General features: G+C 38.3%; 1 protein-coding gene across 5 annotated transcripts in view; it reads right to left on the reverse strand.

The window, feature by feature from the left end:
* Positions 1-23,727, reverse strand: part of CCDC141 (coiled-coil domain containing 141) — a 224,240-nt gene that overhangs the window by 84,941 nt on the left and 115,572 nt on the right. For all 5 annotated transcript variants that reach the window (XM_059394250.1, XM_059394247.1, XM_059394251.1 and 2 more), the window contains one exon: positions 4,549-4,743. In XM_059394250.1, coding sequence (XP_059250233.1) covers positions 4,549-4,743 — 195 coding nt within the window. The remainder of the gene's footprint in view (positions 1-4,548; positions 4,744-23,727) is intronic.

Below are 23,727 nucleotides of genomic sequence, written 5' to 3' on the forward strand. Positions count from 1 at the left end.
TATCTATTTTGAAAATGGGAAAACAGTACATATATAAATGGGAAAAAAAACTGTACCAAATTCCATCTTTAATTATTTTGTTTTCATCTGAAACAATTACGTTGCTGTAGACATTACTGGTTTGCATTGCTGTCCATATCTTGAAAAAGCAACGTATCTATTTAAAAGACATTACACTTCCGGCAGTGATGGCAGAAGAGGAGAAGCTTTGACAATCATTATTTCAAACTGCTTTTGGTGTGTTGCGCTAGGTGTCGTAGCTTTTGTTCCATTTTGCTTTTAGGCCGACCACCCAAGAGCTACACCATGTAGATTTGGCCTCAGTCTTCACAGCTTGCTTTCGCCAAAGAAATCATGTGCCCGAGAATGGGAAGCAAGGGAGATGAGACTGTATGACCAATCAGCCATGTTTTACAGCTTCAAGTTCAGTCATTGCTGTCATATAAATTCAGGTTCACACTGCGCTGCTCTTGAAGCATATATATTTATGCTTAAGCATATATATTTGAATCACATTCTTTAAACAATGATAAGTACTCTATGGGATTGACCCACCTCACCCAACTCTTTTTTGGTGAACTTGATAAAAATATAATAAATAAGATCATCTACATTCAAGAAAGATGAAAATTCGGGGGATCCCGATGAGATACTATAATAGGTGCTATGTTCATATTTCATGCCATGTCCTAATAACTCTTAGCAACATCTCGTAATTAGAGAAACACTTCTCCAATCAGCTATCATCCCACATTGACAATCAACCCTTCTTATATTTGTTGCTAAATGATTCAGCAGTAAGTTCGCCAGCACAGGAGATAACTCTAAAATGGAAAAGAAGCATCTCAGGTTCTTAAGTGACATGGTTCAATCCACTTGAATCCAGTGGCTGGTTTATGACAGCATCAGTAGCAACATTCTGAGGTCCTATGTGCTAAAATCGCCACCTACTGTTCACTCCAGGTACAAACTGCCATACCTCAAGCCAAAGGCTATAGACACTGAGTAAGAAACACTCTTGAGTCTTGAATATTAATCAATCATCAACTTCTAGAGGAATTAAAAAGTAAACAATTTCACTCCTAAATCCGCAGGGCAAAGGCAGTGGGCCACTCTAGTCAATGTGTATTATTAGGTGATAACTGTATTTTATTGAATTTCACAGATTGAAAATATATTCTAGATTATTTTGTATAAAAGTTCTCTGCTGTATCCCCAAAATTTAGAAGAGTATCTGACATACAGCAATTTTCCAGTAAAATAGACTAAAGAAATGAATCCTTAAAGAAGAAGGGTAATTGTTGATCACACTACTTATTTAAAGACTTCACTAAAAGAAATTATTATGACTTTTCCTAGTAAGTAAGAATATCTGTATCTAAAATTGATAAAGAGAAGAGAATGAATTAAAATGAAGGGAAAGGGAGGAAAGGGAGAATTTCCTTCTGCTTGCAAAAAAATACGAGCAACATATGATAAAAATCCAGATTAAAAGAAGAAATATATCTTCGGTATTAACTATTGTTAATGGAAGCATTAACAATAGTTAATTCCGAAGATGAGATTATGACATCCTTTTTATTTTAACAAAATTTTTAAAAAGTGAAAGCTGTATTTTTAAAATCATACACTTCACTTTTTACTGAGCAAATACTCCAGCTGTGACATTCAGTCATTCATATATTACCCATGACACTAACATATTTTCTCACGGTGGTATTTGGCACAAATATTGAAGGAGAATATTGACCTAGCTTTAACAAAGTTGGAATAAGAGGTTGTTTGCTGAACAAATAATTCACTTATCAAGAATGGAATTGGTTTTCAAAGCAAATATCGTTTTTTAAAGCACCGACTTCCTCTTCCTTTCACGGTGCTGTATTTTTTTGGGGAGAGTCAGTAGTGCTCCTGCCCATCATTATTGGTATGCCAAGAATGCCTACCACTGACCCCTCTTTACTGGGACCATTTCTCAGTGTTGGGTTTACAGCCAGCAACCTTCAGGGCTGAGGAAATGTCTCCTTCAGAGACAAACAGAAGGCTGGATTATTGTTTGCCATCAAACAGAAGATGCCCCAAGCTTAGGGCTCCCCTCCTGGATCACTACCAGCTGCATGAGCAGTCACCCAGCGGGACCCATCTGCATCGCCCCCACCCCCAGGAATTGCGACTTGGGAAACTGACATGATACATTGACATTTAGATTCTTGTTTTTGTGAGTAATAAGATCTTTCAAAATAAAAGTCTTTCAAAGCTGACACAAAAGTCATGTGTCTTTTGTGAACATCCACAAAACGGGCAAGTTAGCATGTTAGCTTGAAATTTTGGGTAAAATTTCAGATATCTCACAGTTCTTGACAACATGACCTCTCCTAGGGATAGGGATGTTCACAATTTAAAAAACCCAGTGCACCCAAGGTATAGTAAAGTGAGTATGGAAAGAGAAATTCAGTGCTTCAGAGATGATATAAATTGAAAATACCCCTTACTTAGTGTAAATGGAATTTTCAGACTAGAAAAAAAATTTTTAAGGGCTTTTACATTATATTAATGTTTAAATCCAGCTCTTTACTTTAACTAGGGTTATTTATAAGTACTAAAGGCTAAAATACTGAGAATTTTGTAAAATGTGGAGATCCCACAATATAAATAAAAGAGAAAAATACCATTTATAAGTCTTAAAAAAGAGTTTCCTTCTTTAATTTAAATGGATTTGCCCACTACCTTATTTCATCATTTACTGCTTCTTCATAATATGATAAATATTTTATTTTAAAAATCATGATTAAATATCCACTTTCTATGCTCCGATTTCTATTTTTGCTGAGGTAAAAGCCACTATCACCTTTCTCATCCACTCTTAAATTTGGAGTTTAAAATTAATTCCTTGTTGCTTTGAAAAGGGAGAAAAAATTCTGTACTTTTTTAAGTGCCACTTGGCTATTGAAAATGCTATAGTATGGATAATATAGAATGGATAAATCCCAATGGAACTAGTTATGATTTAAATGCCACGGCATTTCAAATGATGAAATGGGATCTAGAAGTCAAGTGTTGAGACCTAAGAAATGTAATTTCTTAGGATTTGACCTGAATTGCCATTGCTATATGAATTTGAGGAAGTAACCATTCCATTCTTTTTTTTTTTTTAAACTGTTACTATTACAAGAAGTGTCATTCTTTTTCCCTCAGGGCCCAGAAATAATGTAAGAAGAAAGCCTCCCTGGGAAGTTATCAGATAATGAGAATGGAGAAAGCAAGAGCAAGAGAGTTAGAAGTAAGGAGAGAGGGAAACTACATTTTGCAGGGCTGAACCTAGAGGGTTTGTTCTAGAAGTGTTGTTTTGTCAGAGCAACATGTTCTATAATGGTCTTCCTTAGAAACGGGATTAACTTACTGACATATGACCCACTTATTTTATAGAATGAGGGTGTAATGGGTGTTAGAAAGTCTCTTACTCGAAAACAGGAATGTTGAAGAGGAACTCACCTAGCATCCTACCATTTACTTAGGTCAGCAGTTCCAGTAACATGCTCCGTATCTTCTCATCAAACAAAAAAATTCCAAACAAATAATTTGCCAAAATTTCCTTAATTTTTTTCTGTAATTCTAGAAACTCTAATTTAGAATTCTAGTATTCATCCTTTTCAAGTATTCCTATCAGTAAGGAAGCTCAAAATTAAGGAACTATTTTGATATATACCAGGACAGTATATTCAGATTGTTGATATCATGACTTTAAATCACAATATACCTACCTTTTAGGGGTTACTTACTCATTTCCTGTCACATTGTCCAGTTTGAAAAACATCAGTGATATTTAAGGTAGTAAATAATTCCAGCAGGGCAGTTTGAAGATGTGTGTTAGATTGGAAAAGGTAAAAGAAATTTTCAAATAATATCACCAGCTTCAGATATACGATTGAGATGAACATGTAGACATTACCACTCACTAAGAGCGACCTGTTACAGTCAACCAGGAGAAGCAGAGCACTTCTCCCAGTCTAGAAGACCTGGAGATGTTCCAAAGCAAGATTTCCCGTTGGCTGACCTTAAAAGGCAAGACCAAGGCAGGGCAGTTAGGTCAAGGCTCTGCTTCTAGCCTTGTGGTTTGCCTGCAAAAGATTTGCAGTATTCGTGTATCTTTACTTGATAAATGAAAAGATAATTTTTCAAAGGGAAATAGTTTTTTGGTAAAAGTTTCACAGTGTTCTTTTCACCTTGATATATTTTATGGTAATTCCCTTACTCCATGACAAGCCCTGCAGTGTCAGCACAAGTGTCCCCCTCAAACAGCTCAATGACAGCTCTTTGATGAAACTCTCATGGGGATGTTTTTTACATGTCAAAGCAAGGAGTCTCCTCATTTTGAGAACCAAATAATGGCTATGATAGGAATACATTTTAGAAACTCGATTTTGTTGCTATTAATTTTGAAACTCTACGTGGAATCTAGACTTCCGTGATGTGCTCCAGCCTACTGAAGTTATGAGTCTCTTACTGGTCTGCCCTGATTACCTAAAATTACCAATGTGGCTTCATACTGACCTTATTCGTACTGCGAAAAAAACCATTTGCCTTTTTTAACCAAGTTTCCCTCTCCGCCATGAGCTGACGACATTCTCCTTGAAGCTGGTGCAGTTTCTGGTTAGAGAGCCGTAGGTGCTCTTTCTCCATGTAGCCCTTGGACAGCAGAATTCCAAGGGCATCACTCCTCAGCTTCTCAGCAGCAGAATTCCATTCCTACAAGAGATCACTCTGGTTTATTTACACATCCTCCTCTTTGTAAACTCTGACAAGATGCAGAGAACATTTCAATGTATTGAACGTATCAGAAAACTGTCACTGTATTTTCAAATCGTGACGGAGTAAATGCCACATTCCAGGTTGGAGTACCAAGATGCAGATTAAAAAAGAGAGAGAGAGAGAGAAGGACAAAGGAAAGAGGCTAGAAAGAGAGCGGGATAATAGCAGGAAAGGGCAGGGCGTTTGGGGTGTGTGACTGATGGAGTGTCTGGTTGCCCTGAACACAGGCCACTTCCCCTTCCATTAATGCTGTCTGAAAACAAACCCCCAAAATTATCAACAGTGTTTTTCAGTCTCTAACTCATCGTGACCGGTTTTCATTCATTTAAATATAGGAAGTCTGTCTCTCACAATTCAGTCTCATTGCCAGTGTGGGCAAATGTGTACAAGAAAGGAAGGGAAATCTCATATTTTATGGCCGCTGTGTTTGTATGTGCCTACACTTAGAACTGAAATTAAGATCTGTTATTCTCCACAAAATTAATAGTTGTGATTGCATAGTATTCCCTCCTTCCTGACCTGAGTCTCCCCTCTCAATGCTTCATTCTTAGTGGTATATAAACATTTCAGGGAAAGAAGAGGTAGGTTTTTACTTTCTGTTACAAGAAGAAGAAAAACAGTAAGTAGAGAAGAAAGAAAACTAAAGTTGGAGTAAACTGAACATATTAACAATTTATTTAAAGGTAAATTTAAGTTTCTTACAAAAGAACTGAAGCCAGATTCAGCTTCATAAAATAATGCTTATCTCTAACATGGCTGTCTTGTGAGTGAATTTTCTGGTACCCATCTCGACTGAGACTAAGCTGTACGCAGAAGCTGTTTGTTACAACATCAGAAATTTAGCGCCAGGTTTCAAAAATTACAGTCTGACTCCATCCTGGCTTGTTCCCCATGGCAAAATGTCCTGTTATTAAGTTACATTTGTTACATTTTACTGTGCAAAATCAGTATAATAATAAAAATAAGTATAATTTTAGTGCAATTTACCACTACTTTATTCATTCATTCATTTCAGAAGACATACTAAAGGTTATGCACCTGGTACTATGCTAGGATAGATGACTTGCAGAATACAAAGGAAGAATAAAATGTAATTCTTTCCTTTAACAATATAAAACTGCTATTTTACCTCACTTTCATATATACTTACATTATCAACTGTATGAAATATATGCTGGTCCTATAAACATGTCCTGATGGCTCAACTAATGGAAATAGCAAATGTGTGGTTCCAGCCTGACTACATCAGTGATGGTAATGGAAAATAGTATCATCATGGTTGATCATACTCTCAGCCTTTCGGAGAGAATGACCAAAAGTGAGGGGAGAGGATTGTTAAAATAAAAAACAAATGGAGACCAGCCCTAAAAACGGCTTGTGCAGACAAAACCAGTTTAGTCATACAAACAAAGCTTAATTTAGCTTATTTTGTGAGACTGACTTGACCTGGGTCATTTCTTGTTTATGCCTCTGAAAATTATAAGCAAAACTTGAATCTTTCCCAAGGTCAATATGAGGTAACCACTGACCTAGTCCCTATCATTTAAGAAAATTCCAATGTTATAACCAATAATTGTGAAGAGGAAGCAGTCACTGCTTCCTCGCTATATAAGCTGCTTTATAATAATGTATCCCTGAGCCTTGTTCCATGTTTTTTGGGATGAGTGCTCTGGTTTGCAAACTGTCTTTTTGGTGTGTGCACAATCAGCTTTTACTAATTACTACTTTGGTGATTCATTGGTTCTCCTTCTGTTACTTGTGAACTTTTGACACTCCAAATTGCTCAGTGGGTGCAAAATCAATATTCTTAAGCATGAATGTGGGCTACATGATTTCTTAAGATCCTTCCTTTTTTAAAGTGCTATTAAGCTCCCACTTAAAGACAGCTAATATGAGCCATGACATTTTTTCATAAAGCACTGTAAATATCCCTCCCACTTAAAAATTATTACCTTAACCTTATCAGGAAAGAGCAAATGTTTTTAAAGCAGTTAGCACCATTGCGGGCACATGTAATAGGCATTCTCTAAACGTTAGTTCCCCTTTACATTCCATCAGTTTTATCATGGTTCACTAGCTGCCCCAAATTTGTTCTTCACAGGAATTTGTTTCTCAGCTCTAAAATAATGATAGTGGAAGGATTCTCTAAATGTTACATATTGATCAGTATTATGGGATAAACAAAATATTAAACAGGTTTCCTTACTGCTTAATAATCCTTCATATGTTAATGTGCTTTGAGACTCCTAGCTGAAAATATGGTTTGAAATATTCTGGACAAGGAGGCCTGTGTGGCTCAGTCATTAAGCGTCTATCTTCGACTCAGGTCATGATCCCAAGGTCCTGGGATCGAGTTCCACATCAGGCTCCCTGATCGGGGGCAACCTGCTTCTCCCTCTCTCATTCCCTCTGGTGGTGTTCCCTCTCTCACTGTGTCTCCCTCTAGCAAATAAATAAAATTAAAAATATATATATTCTGGACAAACTGTTTCGACCATGAAATCCCATGTTTACTGATCATCTCTAGGGACCAATACTCCAGTTGGAACAATGTTGGGAAATTCTGTTACTGTGCTAAGTAAGAGCAGATGAATCACCTAGAAGTTCACCTGTTTTCATAAGTCTGTCTGCATCTTTCCTTGTTGATTTTGTCTCTCCCTCCAGCTACCCAACTAGTCCATTTTCTGTCTTTTGTACCCATTCTCTTATTTTCTGTTAAGATCTGTGGGGTATGAGTCCTCAATGGACTCAAGAAATGCTTAATGTGTTAAGACAGAACAAAGCAGGTAATTCTTTCAAAAAATTGTCATTGACCAGAATCTTTCTGTTCATTAGCAGAAGACCACTTAACAAATATAAAGAACCTGTGAAGGCCTAGAGAGCTAAAAGGACGGAAATGGAAAAAGAGTTAGGACATGGAGAAAGAGATCATGGTCTTCATGTGTTCAGCCTGGACAACACGAAGCCCTAAGGTGTTGGTATCTTAACCCTCTTCAAGACAGTACTGATTTTTCTTTCTGTATGCTAAGCACTGTACTAAATGATTTACACGTATCACCTCATTCACTCTTCCTCGCATCCCTACAAGGTAGGAACTGCTTTATCCTCATTTTACAGATGAGGTAATGGAGGTTTAGAGGTATTAAGAACTTGCCTAGATTCTCAACACTAGTAAGTGAAAGAGCCAGAATTCAAATTCAGGTAGTCTGTCTCTAGACCCTGTTTCTCAATCTCAATGCTGACCTCAGCATTTCAGAGAGGAGAGGTGATGGAAAGTGTTTTTTACTGCATAGAAAGGTTAAACCTATCAGTTTAGAATTACAGAGGTGAAAGTTCTATGAAACCCAGATAAGGCCTTGGAAATGAGAAAATTCTTAAAAGACCCTGAGGTTTTTTGTTTGTTTGTTTGTTTGTTTGTTTTTTAGAATCAGAAACTTCCTTAATACCCACCTGTTACATATAGAAATGAGAATTTACAGCCTAAACTCATGCTTAATTTTGCTCAGCTCATGGACCAAAATAATAAAACTCTTCTCTGTGAATAAGAAGGGAAATACCTGTTCTCTAACAGTGTTCATAAATCTGCCTTTAGCATAAATTTGGCAAACAGCATTAAAGAAAGACCTCTGGAGTGGAGCCAAATCTTTGAAAACACACTTCAACTCTGTGCTTCACATCACGTTTATAAAAAGTGGGCTATGACCTTCTAAGGAAGCACTAAAGGACCATTTTGTGGCTCGTATCTTTTCTTATTCTCCATCCCCCGTCTTCTTAATTGCATTTCACAGGAACTCTGTGGGTATTAAATGAAGCTGGGTCCATTCAATATTTCTATTCAATCTTCTCAGAAAATTGGTTCTGTTTTCTTTGGGCAATCCACGCGCAGTTTCTGATGCGTTTGTGTAACATTTTGATGATGTATTTCCCCAGCCATTTTTCTTAGGGGATGCGTCCACTATTTTATTTTTAACCTAAAATGCTCCAGAGTCATCAGAATCCATCACACTATTTTTAAAAACTTAAGCTGTCATTGTTGTCAGGGCCGGTAGAACCCAATGGAGAAAATCATGGTCCGTTTTCTCTAGCCTTTGCTGCCTGCCTGCTAAGTGTTAAACCTCTGACTGAGTTTCAGTCACTCTGCAATAACATATTTCCAGTACATGTCCCTGCCAGCTGAAAGCCAAAGCCTGCCATTTCCTTGACTTTTCAGTCTTGACAGAGAAACATGCATATGTCTGCCTGAGTAAAGACATGTGGCACTGTGTGCTCTTGGGCTCGGGCTATCTCCTCGGGTCACTCTGTTTTTTTCCTTTTTCACTCTCAGTGGTTACCCTTTTACACTGTACCTTTCACTGTTCCATCTGCTGAGGAAATTGAGCTTCTGTTGGATACCTTGATTGGAAGGGTACTTTTAAGAGGATTAGTGAGGATAGACAAGAAGGTGAAAATGATTTCTTCTGCCTTTTCTATACTCCCAGGTTAGCTCTTCAAATGAAGTTATGGATTGGCATTAAAAATTACCCAGCAGGTAGATTCAAAGAGTAGAAAGTAGAAAGAAAGAATATCATCACAATACATTTAGTAAGTTTTTATTCACAGGAAACTTCACTGTAGGTGAAGGGGTCTAATGACCCAAGGGCATGTGGTAAATTATTTTCATTATAAACCTGACTTGAAAATGTAAATTTTAAGTGGGGGAAGATGGACAAGAAAGAATAGGGGACGTATTATAAACCACTAAGAAAATACCAGCTGTGGAGATGACGGGCCAAAATCACATCTGGCTGAAGCATGTGTGGAGCCCATGTATAGTCTGCATAGCATGGCTATTTCCTAGGACATCTCATTAGACACAACCCATTTCTTGTTCATTCTCTAAATCTACAGTCCCATTTGGTTCAGCACGAAGGAGAATTAACTCATTGACACAAAATCATAGAATTGTACACAATTGTATTAATAGTTGATACAAACAAAATAAACCTGGCAATTTTAATCAGACTATTTAAAAGTCTGTTTTGAGCAGGAATTTCTTTTTAGAGGGAATTTTTATGCTTTTAAAGAGTGGCAGTGAGCCACTGAAAAGCTGAAACTCTGATTATGCCCAGTTGGACTGCAAACTGGGCCAGAGTTTCATCTCCTGCTCTGTTCCCAGGCATTTCCACACTGACGTACACAAAATCAACGATCTTACTAGAGCACTGGGTCCCATCCCACAGCTGGATGGTACAGAGTTCAGGGTCCACACGCCATTTGAACTAGACCTTCACTATGATGCATTTCGGCAAAGGTCTTGATTGCAAACAGGAAGAACTGTGATTTTGTGTCACCTAAAGATAAAAGAAGTGTGGTGTTTCACCTCCCAACCATTAGGCAGAGAACCCTTGCTACTGAACCAGAGAGAGCTTATGGATAAGAGCAGAGAACTGGAGCTAGAAATACACTTTTTATTCCAAACTTAGTAAGTGGTCTCAAGCAGGGTATTTTTTTTTTTCCCAAGCCTTACTTCCCCTGCAATGCAATGGCCACCATCAACACACATATGCCTCTGCTTCTCTAGTGAACCTATAAATTGAGTGATGGATTGCTGTGCTTTGAATTCCCAGATTTTAGGCCCTACTAAAATTTTGGATTTTAGCTGTATTTTCCATAATTAATCCTAGTGGGATTATAGCGGGATTATAGACTGATAGTCTATAGTAGAAATGACAGATACCATCAAAATAATTTTTGAGTGATAGTTGCTTTCTCTTTTCTCTATTGAAGTATTCCAAAAGTCACAGTAAAAACTATGGCTTGGAAGTTTCTTGTTTCCCTTATTCTGCTCAGTGCATGGCTACCAGGTAGGACTTGTCGTTCAGCTGCTCGGAGTAGGGTGCTTGTTGTTAATACTGAAGCAATGGATGTGTGGTAGAATAAATTTTTAAAATCAAATAAAATTTTAACAAATTGCACTCATGAGCAAATCTTCAAAGTAATGATTAGAGCAAAAATACATTTATTTTTTCTTCCTTAGTTCAACATAGTTTTGGGATGAAAATTTAATTACATTGGAAGTCAGGGAGACATTTTTTTGAAGATTTGTGTTTTCCAAGAATCATTATTTTTTCTTTACTGTCTTGTCCTTGTTGCTTTTCTTAGATTTCTTGTTCCTCTTAATCACATTTTCTTTGAGTTGAATAAGTAAGGAGCAGAGCCAGATTTGGGTGTACTGGTGTTTCCATTTTTAATAAAAATTAATAAAGTCTTGCTGTCCAGATTATTTGCATCTAACACAATTTGCCTACAATCATATTATGCCATTAGCTGATGAGGTGGTCCCAGTTTATATTAATGTTTTCAGAGGACTTATTGTTTAATTTTCTAGCACATGTGTTGGAGAGACCTTCAGAATCTCAACATGTAATTCAACTATGGGGAGAATTATTAGGTTTAGATGTTCACCTGTTGTGAGGATTTTCCTAAATAAAATAGATTAAGTTGGGAAATGGGGGAAAAATCCATATATATTACATCCACAATGAACATCATATATAAACTAGAATAACGGTCCTTAAATCTGGCTGACTATCAGTATTTCCTAGAAAAAAATTTAAAACATGCTTTCTCACACCTACTCTATATTCATTGAATCATTGTTGGAAGAAGATGTATTTTTAAAAATTGGCAACATTTTATTTGAAATCAGGAGCAAAAAAATTTTGGAGCTAGACTAGAATATTCCAAAATATTGAATGACTAAGTAACAATAGACCTATAGAGTTTTTGCATAATCATAACAATAAATGAGAAAGAATGTATATAATAAAAGGTTTTAACCTTATAACTTTAAGCTTAGTGCTATAAAATTAAAAATTTTTAATTAATATTAAAATTAATTTTTAAATTAATTAAAATTAATATTTAAATTTTAAAAATTTAAAATTTTGTATTGATGCCTCCCAAATCTAAAATTTAACTTCTATTTTCCAAATTACTTCATTCATTCAATAAGTATTGTGTCAGGCTGTGGAAGATACAATGACAAATAAAGTCTTTACTATTATACTCCTTAAATGAGTAATACAGAAATCCATCATGAATTGAAAACTGTCCTGTTTCAATGTTGAATATCATTAGTCTTAATTCATAAAGATGAAATTAAGACATTTCTTTTTACTTCATACTTTCTTCACATTATCGTGTCAGGGAGATAAGCCACTGATTTAAAAGGGAAGCAGAAATTTGGCAGGAGGGAGAGAAACCTGAAAGTATAAAACTCATCCAGTTTTTTTCCAAAATTTTTTCTTTTCAAGATTTTTCTTTATTTATTTGTGTGTGTGTGAGAGAGAGAGAGAGCAGGAAAGGGGGGAGTGTCAGAGGAAAAAGCAGACTCCCTGCTGAGCAGGGAGCCCAATGCTGGACTCATCCCAGGACTCCAGAATCAGGACCTGAGCCGAAGGCAGTCATTTAACTAACTGAGCTACCAAGGTTCTCCTGAAATTTTTTTAAAATATTTTGTTCATTCATTTGAGAGAGAGAGATAGCACAAGCAAGGGAAAAGGCAGAAGGAGAGGGAGAAGCTGACTCCCTGTTGAGCTGGGAGCTAATGTGGAGTTTGATCCCAGGACCCTGGGATCATGACCCAAACCGAAGACAGATGTGTTTAACTGACTGAGCCACACAGGTGCCATCCATATTTTTCTATACATTTATATGGTTGTCTTTAACTTTCTTTACAAACTTTTTATAACCATATTTATAATATGTATATTCTTTATTGCAGGAAAAGCCCTTACCTTTAACGATGTGTAAGAAATCACCTATCTCCTACAAAATCTAGTCAAAGGTAGAATTTCTTCAACTTATCTCCTTTCATACAGGTTCAGTTTTCAGCTAATCACTATGCATACGATTGGGATTCTCTCTCCATACTTTCTATACTCAATAATCTATGAATCAGCAACAAAAATTATACTGGGATAGATACTTCATAACTCTCCTATACTATAGACAGTGTAATCTCAAAAGCATTATGTAACAAATCTTAAGAACACCTAACTAACGCAAAATAGATCATTGTAAGTACAAATTGAAAACTAAACAGTGTTCAGTGGAAAAAAAATAAATTCTGATTTAGTAATCTGGGGAGATCTTTTATAGGACCTAAATTATGGGTGAGACCTTCAACTGATGAGTGTAATGTAGGACCGGGGAGAAGGCAAAGTCCTGGTTTGAGCAGAAGAGACAGCCTGAGCAAAAGAACGTAGGCAAGGTTGTTGGTTAATACTACCAAGGAGATGAAAAAGATGATCCTAGATCATAAGGAGATAGAACTATCTAATTTGGAAAATTAATAAGTTCTTTTCATAATAAGTGATGTCTGAGCTAAGGCCTAAAACAAAAGGGAAGGCGTTACTTGGCAGAAGGGGAGTAGAGGTAGGGTGGGGAGTGAAGAGTAAGCCCATGGGCAAACATCCAAAAGAAAGCTGCTCAGTACCAGATAGAGAAGAGTGGCCAGAATCAAAGACATAGATTTGTGAATAGGACTCTTCAGAAAGGATTTTTGAAAGCAAAGCACTATTCACTAAATGGCAGTGTGGTAAATGAGAAGAGGGGCAAGCTAAGGGCAAAAATGGAGGGATGAGCCTTGATTGCTATAATGGCTGGAGAATGAAAAGTTCACACAGAGAAAGGAATAGGAGAAGAAATTATACAAGCCAAACCAGGAGGGTCTTCCTTAGAATTGTACAAGACAGCCAAATGCAATGAATTATCCTCATTTTCAGACAATTTGAAAATACTTGAAAATGAACAAGTATTTTCATTTTCGCCTGGATGACTGCGCCTGGATGGCTCAGTCAGTTATGCGTGTCTGCCTTCAGCTCAGGTCATGATCTCCAGGTCCTGGGATCAAGCCCCACATCAGGCTTCCTGCTCAGCATGGCGTCTGCTTCTTCCTCTCCCTCTGCTCCTCCCCCTGCTTGTGCTCTTTTGCTATCTCTCTCTCTCAAATAAGTAAATAAAATCTTTTTTAAAAAAATAGAAAATGAACAACAGAGCAAAAAATACTATTGTGTCAATGTTAAATTTATTGGGTATAAAATTGGAACATGGCTATAGAAGAAACCATCCTTGTCATTAGGTTATCTGTTGATATTTAGGGTGAAAATACATGATGTTCACAACTTATTTTGAAATGATTAAGCTAACTGAAATAAGTCAAGCAGAGAAACTCAACTATGATATGGTTTCACTTATTTGTGGAACATAAGGAATAGCATGGAGGACATTAGAAGAAGGAAAGGAAAAATGAAGAGGTGGGGAATCAGAGGGGGAGAAAAACCACGAAAGACTCTGGACGCTGAGAAACAAACTGAGGGTTTTAGAGGGCAGGGAGGTGGGGAGATGGGTGAGCTTGGTGATGGATATTAAGGAGGGCATGGATACTAAGGAGGAGAACTGGGTGTTATACACAAACAATGTATGTTGGAACACTACATCAAAAACAATGAAGTATTATATGGAGACTAACATAACATAAAAAAAGAAATGATTTAAGAAAAAGTATATATATGTAAATACATAATAGAGACAGAGAAAGGAAATGTCCTAAAATTTTAAAATTGATGAAGTCTATTTGGACATTCTTTGTACTATTTTTTCAAATTTGCTATGTTGAGTTTCCAAACTAAAAGTTAAGGAAGAAGATGGGTGCCTGGGTGACTTAGCTGGTTAAGCGGCTAACTCTTCAACTACAGCTCAGGTCATGATCTTGAGGTCCTGGGATCAAGTTCCACGGTCAGTGGGGCATTTGCTTAAGGATTTCTCATCTCTCCCTTGCCCCTCCCCTGCTTCTCTTACATAAATAAATAAATCATTTAAAGAGTTAAGGAAGAGAAGTAAATACTGTTAATAATAAAAAGTTAAGGAAAAAATAAAAGGGAATTCTATGAAACTAAAAAAAAAAAAGAAACCCTACAAAAACTCAATGTTTGAAGGCAATAGGAAAAGTCAATCATTGAGTATAAATAAATACACTCATACAATGGAACACTCTCTGGCAAAAGTATCAGAACACTGCCTATATACTACTATAGAAGAATAGCCAAGTAATAAAAATAAGACACAAAAGGGTAAGCTTAGTAGGCCACTAATGAGGTAAGGAAGGGACAAAATAAGAATATATAACTGTATTTGTTTAGATGACATAAAGAAACTAAGCACATAGTTAAAAAACTAATAATAGTGGTTATTTTTTACACAAGTGAGGGGGATTAGGTAGGTGAAAACAGAAGTTTTTATAGGTTTTTCTATGTCCCTTTAATATTTTTTAGGAGATTTTATTTATTTATTTGAGAAAGAGAGAGAATGAGAGAGTGCAAGCATGAGAGGAAGAAGGTCAGAAGGAGAAGCAGACCCCCCCCCCCCCGAGCAGGGAGCTTAATGTGGAACTCGATCCAGGGACTCCAGGATCATGACCCAAGCTGAAGGCAGTTGCTCAACCAACTAAGCCACCCAGGTGCCCTTAACAATGCAAATATATTGGCCAAAAGGTAAATTAAATGCACTGAAAAGCAAAGAAATGCAACTCACGAAATAAATAAAGAAAAATCATATGATAATCTCAATAAATGCAAAAAAGAGGCATCAATAAAATTCAGTGTCCATCTATAATATATTTTTTAAAGATTTTATTTATTTATTTGACAGAGAGAGATCCCAAGTAGGCAGAGAGGCAGGCAGAGAGAGAGAGAGAGGAGGAAGCAGACTCCCTGTTGAGCAGAGAGCCCGATGCGGGACTCGATCCCAGGACCCTGAGATCATGACCTGAGCCGAAGGCGGCGGCTTAACCCACTGAGCCACCCAGGTGCCCCTCCATCTATAATTTTTTTAAGAATCCAAAATGTAGCAAATGATAGATGCAAAAACCAAACCAAAAAACTAAAAACTTAAGAAACATCATACTTAATGATAAATCTTTCTGTTTAAAGAAATCTTTCTATTTAAAGTCAGAACAAAACAAATATTATGCAGCCATCAAAAGAAATGAAATCTTGCCATTTGCGACAACATGGATGGAACTAGAGTGTATCATGCTTAGCGAAATAAGTCAAGCAGAGAAAGACAACTATCATATGATCTCCCTGATATGAGGAAGTGGTGATGCAACATGGGGGCTTAAGTGGGTAGGAGAAGAATCAATGAAACAAGATGGAATTGGGAGGGAGACAAACCATAAGTGACTCTTAATCTCACAAAACAAACTGAGGGTTGCTGGGGGGAGGGGGTTTGGGAGAAGGGGGTGGGATTATGGACATTGGGGAGGGTATGTGCTTTGGTGAGTGCTGTGAAGTGTGTAAACCTGGTGATTCACAGACCTGTACCCCTGGGGATAAAAATATATGTTTATAAAAAATAAAAAAATTAAAAAAAACAAAACAAAACAAAAAACCAAATATGTCCTCTACCACTGCTTCTAGTCTTCATGTTACTGGAAGTCTTATCCAGTGTAAGAACAGAAAATAAATAAATATACAAGCAAATAAATAAATAAATGTATTAGAAAGGATGAACACTACTGTCATCATTTGTAGATGTATGATTTCCTACATATAAAACCAAGAGAATCTAGAAAAATAACTTAAATCAGTAAGAGTTCATCAAAGTTGCTGTATACAAGATCATATAAGAAAATTAATAACATTCATATATAGCAACAATAGTCAATTATTACAATCAATCAAAAGATACAGGTCTTGTAATAAAGATCCCATTTATAATTCTTCACTCATTTATCCAACAAACATTTATTTAGCAGGCCTATTCTATATCAGGCATTCCCCTAAACACTTCTTCTAGATCAGGAAAGTTAATAGTAGACCAACAAGGGAGTTCCAATATTAGTGATGATGGTGGCGTGCCACTATTTTATTTTGCTTATAACCAATACACATGATAAATCAGTACATTACCTAGCATGTTATAAAGTGATGAAATTGAAGAATAAAGACAAGTAGAACATGGTAAGGGACTTAAGGTTTCCATATGGATGGGAGTTCTGTGCACTATGAAACATGATGGTCAGGGTAGGCCTCTTTGATCAGTGAGGTATGAGCAAAGACAGGAAGAAAGGGAGTGCGTGAGTCACATGGGTCTCTGGTGAAGGAACTTTCCAGGAAGATAGTATAGCTAGAGTGAAGGCCCTCAGGTAGTTTTCCTGCCTGGTTGGAGGAAGGACAAGGAAAACAGTACAGTGGAGTGTGGATGGAGGAAGCAGTAGAAGAAGAGGGGTGTGGTGGGAGCAGAGCAGGGCAGAGGTGATTGTAATCACAGAGTCATTTATTCTAAGAGACCTGGTAAGCCTAGGAGTGATATATTCTGACTTAACTTAAAAAAACAAAAATAGGAATCTATTCCATTTTCAATTGTACAAAAACCCATAAGATACCTAGAAATAAACCTAACCAAAGATGTAAAAGGTCTATACTCTGAAAACTACAAAATACTTATGAAAGAAATTGAAGAAGACACAAAGAAATGGAAAAATGTTCCATGTTTATGGGTTGGAAGAACAAATATTGTTAAAATGTCTATGCTACCCAGGGTGCCTGAGTTGGCTCAGTTGGTTAAGCGTCTGCTTCAGCTCAGGCCATCATCACAGAGTCCTGGCATGGAGCCCTGCACTGGGCTCCCTGCTTAGTGGGGAGCCTGCTTCTCCCTCTCCCTGCCACTCACCCTGCTTGTACTCTCTCTAATACTGTCAAATAAACAAAATCTTAAAAAAAAAAAAAAAAAGTCTATGCTACCCAAAGCAATCTACATATTTAATGCAATCCCTATCAAAATACCAATAGTATTTTTCACAGAGCTGAAACAAACAATCCTAAAATTTGTACGGAACCACAAAAGATCTCAAATACCAAAGAAAAAACTGGAGGTATCACAATTCTGGACTTCAAGTTATATTATAAAGCTATAGTAATTAAAACAGTAGAGTACTGGCATAAAAATAGACACAGAGAGGCGGGAGTTTAGGCGCGGGGCGGGGCGTCCTGAGCGTCCCGGGCGGCAGCCGCCAGCCGCCAGCAGCCAGCCGCCAGGCGGGAGAGTGACGGTGTTTGCGGCCCTTGGTGTCAGTAGCTCCTGCGGTCCCTTCGCCTCTCCTCAGCGGCTCCAGCCCCAGCCGCCCTTCCAGCCCTCCGCGTCGCCGCTGGCGCCGCCGCCCGACGCGCAGGCCGCCGCGGGCGGCGGAGCCCATGAGGGCGCGGGCCCTGCCGCCGCGTTCGGGGCGTCGCCGTCGTCCGAGAGCGACCCGAGCCGGCGCGGGCATGGCCGCGGCATGAGTGCCGAGCCGCCGCCGGAGCCGGAGGACCAGGCGGCGTCGGAGCCCGCGGCGGGAGCCATGCCGGAGAAGCGCCCGGGCGCGCAGACCGCCGGCGGCGTCTCGCTACACGGCTTTGGCAGACCAAGTGTATACCATGCTGCTATTGTCATCTTCCTAGAATTCTTTGCGTGGGGCTTGTTGACAACTCCAATGTTAACTGTTCTACATGAAACATTTCCTCAACATACATTCCTTATGAATGGTCTCATTCAAGGTGTAAAGGGCCTGCTGTCTTTTCTGAGTGCCCCCCTCATAGGCGCTCTGTCTGATGTGTGGGGCAGGAAACCCTTTCTCCTCGGCACCGTGTTCTTCACCTGCTTCCCAATTCCACTGATGAGGATCAGCCCTTGGTGGTACTTTGCGATGATTTCTGTGTCTGGAGTCTTCTCGGTCACATTCTCTGTGATATTTGCCTATGTAGCTGATGTCACTCAAGAACACGAGCGAAGTACTGCTTATGGATGGGTTCGTTGGCTACCCTAGTCATAATTAAATTGACATCAAACAGATTACCAGGGGGGAAACGTTTAATTTTGTACAGAGCTCCACAAAGACCTGAGAGACCCAAGGGCAGTTGGGCGGTTGGAGCTGGTGTACCATCCTGCGCTGAGGAGAAAGGGGGGTGGGGCCTGGGGCTTCAGAGGGAAAGAAAACCGTTCCCAGGAAGAGGAGAAGAGCAAATGTTTGGTAAATAAATGTTTGCCATGCCATGCAAATAAACCTTTCTGATAAAAAAAAAAAAAAAATAGACACAGAGATCAACAGAATAGAACAGAAAACCCAGAAATAAACCCCCAATTAAATAGTCAGTTAATTTTGACAAAGAAGGAATGAATATCCAATGGGAAAAAGACAGTCTGTTCAACAAACAGTACAGGAAAAACTGGACAGCCACATGCAGAAGGATGAAACTGGATGGGTTTCTTTCACCATACACAAAAATAAATTCAAAATGGATTAAAGACCTAAAACCATAACAATTCTCGAAGAGAACACAGGAAGTAATCTCTCTGACATCAGCTATAGCAACATTTTTCTAGAAATGTCTCCTGAGGCAAGGGAAATATAAGCAAAAATAAACTATTGAGACTACATCAAAATAAAACTTCTGCATAGTGAAGGAAACAATCAACAAAACTAAAAGGCAACCTATGGAGTGGGAGAAGGTATTTGCAAATGACATGTATGATAAAGAGTTAGTACCCAAAATATATAAAGAACTGATACAACTCAACACCCAAAAATCAAATAATCCAATTTAAAAATGGGCAGAAGACCTGAATAGATCTTTCTCTAAAGAAGACATACAGATGGCCAATGGAAGGTACTCAACATCACTCATCATCATGGAAATGCAAATCAGAACTATAATGAGATATCGCCTCACATCTGTCAGAATTGCTAAAATCAAAACCACAAGAAACCAAAAGTTTTGGTGAGGATGTAGAGAAAAAGGGACCCTGTGACACTGTTAGTGGGAATGCAAATTGGTGCAGCCATTGTGGAAAGCAGTATGGAGGTTCCCCAAAAAATTAAAAGTAGAACTACCTTATAATCCAGGAATCACACTACCCAAAAAATATAAAAACACAAATTCAAAGGGATACATGCATGTTTATTGCAGCCTTATTCACACTAGCCAAACTATGGAAGCAGCCCAAGTGTCCATCAGTAGATGAATGAATAAAGATGTAGTGTATATATATACAATAGGGTATTATTCAGTCACAAAACAGAATGAACTCTTACCATTTTCAACAACATGGATGGAGCTAGAGAATATAATGCAAGTCAAATAAGCCAGTCAGAGAAAAACAAGTACCATATTATCTCACTCATCTGTAGAATTTAAGAAACAAATGAGCAAAGGAAAAAAAAAAGAGAGAGAGACAAACTTAGAAATGGACTTTTAACTACAAAGAACAAACTGTTGGTTACCAGAGGAGAGTGGGTAGGCAGATGGGGGAAATAGGGGATGGGGATTAAAGAGTACATTTATCATGATGGGGAAAAAAAAACATAAAATTAAAAAAATGAAACATAAACATAAACAAAGCATAAACATAAAAACATGTATTTAAAATTGTTGGCAAATAGCAAGTAGTCATGAAAAGCTACAAAAAATAAAAAACAAACCAAAAGAAATAAAACCACTGGGCTGTCATTGAGAATACATGGAAGAGGAGGACTACAGAGGCAGGGATGTGAGCACAGGGATTCATGTGGAGTCTACCATATCAGCCAGGTAAAACATGCAAGTGGCTCAGTCCCCAGGACAATGTTGGAGATGGTGAGAAATGATAGGGTTCTGGACCTATTTAGAAGATACAGCTCAGGTGCCAATTCCTCTGAGGAAGTAAAAGCTCTTTTGATCTGAATTGCTGCAAGGATTGAATGCCTTTACCAAGATGGGGAAACTAGGTGGAAGAGATTTTGAGCGGGAAGATGAGAAATTCTGTTCATGAGATCTCGTTGACTGTCTCTCTGGAAAGGCTGCACTTGGACTCCTGAAGTCAGTACTCACCACCCGCCTTTGCCTGCACACACATACACACACACTCACATTCTCACACCCACACATTCCTATACACACTCAAGCACTCTCACACATCTACATAGACACTTACACACTAATACTCCATTAGCAAGTGCTCTCATGGATTTCTCCCAAATACATTCCCAGCCTCTGCAATGAGAACAACCTTTTCAAAACAACTATGAAGGAAAGAGGCTTAAAGTTGCCCGTAAAAAAAATAAGACCATAAACTAAAGTAGCAAGAAGAAACCAAATACCGGGGATTTTTTCATATATATATTTAAAAATGTGCAGGCATGTGTGTAATCTATCAGCCAGTGGTTCTTCTTGTTCCTGGAATGCAGTGAAGCAAAATGACTGCCCAAGCCAGCTACTGTGTAAGGTAATGCTGCTCAGCAATCCCAGAGTACAGGAATGTCTTCAGTGGTTTGAAGCCCTTAACATATGCCCTGGAACACTCAGTGTTCAAAAGTACTGCACAGTGGTAAGTAAGGTAAGATGTGACAGTATTTTTCAAAATGTGAGGGTATGGGTAGAACAAATATAGATACCAGTGACATCAGACACTGTGATCATATTAATATCATTTGTGATCATATTAACATCACTGTGATCATATAAACATTATTTGTCATCTTGGACAATTCATACAAAGGGAGAGGTGCCTAACCTTATCTCAATACTCCCTAAGAGCCCCTTTGTGAGTAGTTTCTTTAAATCATTCTTGGTCTGGATTCCCAGGGACTTACTCTACCACGTGAATGAAAATCTTTAAGTGTTGTTGTTGCTGCTTTAGAGAGAGAGAGCTCAAGTGGGGGTTTAGGGGGCTGGAGAGGGACAGAAGGAGAGGGAGAGAAAGAATCTTAAGCACTCTCCACACTCAGTGTGGAGGCCCATACAGAGCTCAATCTCATGACCCTGAGGCCAAGACCTGAGCTGAAATCAAGACTCAGACACTTAAATGACTGAGCCACACAGCCATCCTTCTTTAAGTGTTTTTTATCACTTGCATATGGAATCTCAAAAAAAAAAAAAAAAAAAAAGTCAAATTCAGAAACAGAGTAGAAAAGTGGATGCCAGGCACTGGAGGATAAAGGGAGAGATTGGTAAAACAGGTGGCAAACTTTCAGCCATGAGATGAATAAGGACTGAAGATCTAATGTATAACGTGATGATTATAGTGGACAACACAATCATATAATTGAAAATTGCTAAGAAGGTGGAATGTAATTTTTCTCACACACACGAAAAGACAAATATGTGAGGTGATGGATGTGTTAATTGTATGGGTATAATCTTTTCGAAGTATATATGTATATCAAATCATCAAGATGTACACTTTAAATATCTTCCAACTTTATGTATCAATTGTATCTCAACAAAACTGAAAAAGAAGAAAGAATTGAAACCTCTCAATTCACAATGCAGTGAATCTCTGTGTTGCAAACACTAGGTTTGTGAAGAATTCACCCTGTACACTCTTTCTGTGATTGTGTTCCCCATCAATGCCCTATTACCATTATAGGATATGCTAGATTTCAGCTTTAGAAGACAAAGTGGTGTTTGGTACCAAAGGGTATTTATTACACTAAGTGAAGTTGGTCAGACAGAGAAAGACAAAACCACATGATTTCACTTACATGTGGCATCTAAAAAACAAAACAAAGGAAAAAACAAATTATAAATACAGAAAACAGAAACAGACTCAGAAAATATACAAAACAAACTGGTGATTGCCAGAGGAAATAGGGGTGGGGAATGAGCAAAATAGTGAAGGGAATTAAGAGGTACAAACTTTCAAAGAAATCAATGAAATAAAGGAAAAAGCAAAACAATACAAAACAAAACAGTTGCTTTATCTTTAATAGTAGGTAAAACTTAGAGGCAGCATTGGGTTTGGCAACTCTGCAAATTGCAAATTGGGGTGTTTGGGTGGCTCAGTGGGTTAAAGCCCCTGCCTTCAGCACAGGTCACGATCCCAGGCTCCTGGAATCAAGCCCCGTATTAAGCCCCTCATCAAGCCCCACATCGGGCTCTCTGCTCAGCAGAGACCCAAAACAGAAGTCACCTGCAAGATATTTCCCCTCCCGCCTTTTGTTAAAAAAAAAAACAAAAAAAAACAGAAAAACTCTAAATCTATTAGAGACATTATCATAGATGTACTAAAGGAGGAGATAGAGGTGAGGATTATCAAAAGATGGGGAGATCTGGCCAGCACCAGAGAAAAAGCTGGATGGGAGAGGAAGCATGAGGAGATGGCTGGTCCTCTTAGGGCAGTGCCATGTGGAAGTCCCAGGCTTCCCCAGGCATGGCTGTGAATTCCCTCCCAGGAGACTGCAAGCTGGGCCATCCCAACTTCCAGTGCCCAAACAGAAACAGAAGCAGCAGAGCCACTGAAACCGCAGTCTCCACAAAGCCTGAGACAATGATTGTTTCATAGGGAGTCAGAGTAGACTGATGAATAGAGGGACCTCCCGATACCATGGTGCTGCAAGAGCCCAAGGACACTTGCAAAACCCTGAGGAAAGGGAACTTCAATTACCACAGGGACTGGATATCCCACCAGTCAGAGGATGGGAGCTCAGAATCAGGCTTACGTTGATTAAAAAGAAAAAAAAAAGTAAGAGCAAACAAGCAATGCTTAATGTGAAAGTATTATAGTTTGTAGGCTCAGATTCATACATTACTCAACATAATTGTAATAATTTTCGTCAAAGATTCCAGGCACCCAAACTGAAGTGGGATGAGAAGAGGAAAAGGGAGATAGGAGGTAAGAATGGACTCACACCAAGAAGTCATCTGACATGAAGGGAGAGAGGAAGAGAATGAGGCTCTAACATGACCTACATGAAGTTTCTAATGTGATGGCTGAAGGACTGCAGCATCTTTAGCCAAGGAAGAAAATGAAAGGGTTTGAAGGAGAAAGTAATGATCCTAGCTGAGTTAGAAGAGCTAGTATGAGGTGTATATGTAAATCTTCAACAGGAACTTGTAAAAAGAAGACTGGAGCTGAGAAATG

This window comes from Mustela nigripes, chromosome 3 (genome assembly GCF_022355385.1).
Source record: "Mustela nigripes isolate SB6536 chromosome 3, MUSNIG.SB6536, whole genome shotgun sequence".
Lineage (NCBI taxonomy): Eukaryota > Metazoa > Chordata > Mammalia > Carnivora > Mustelidae > Mustela > Mustela nigripes.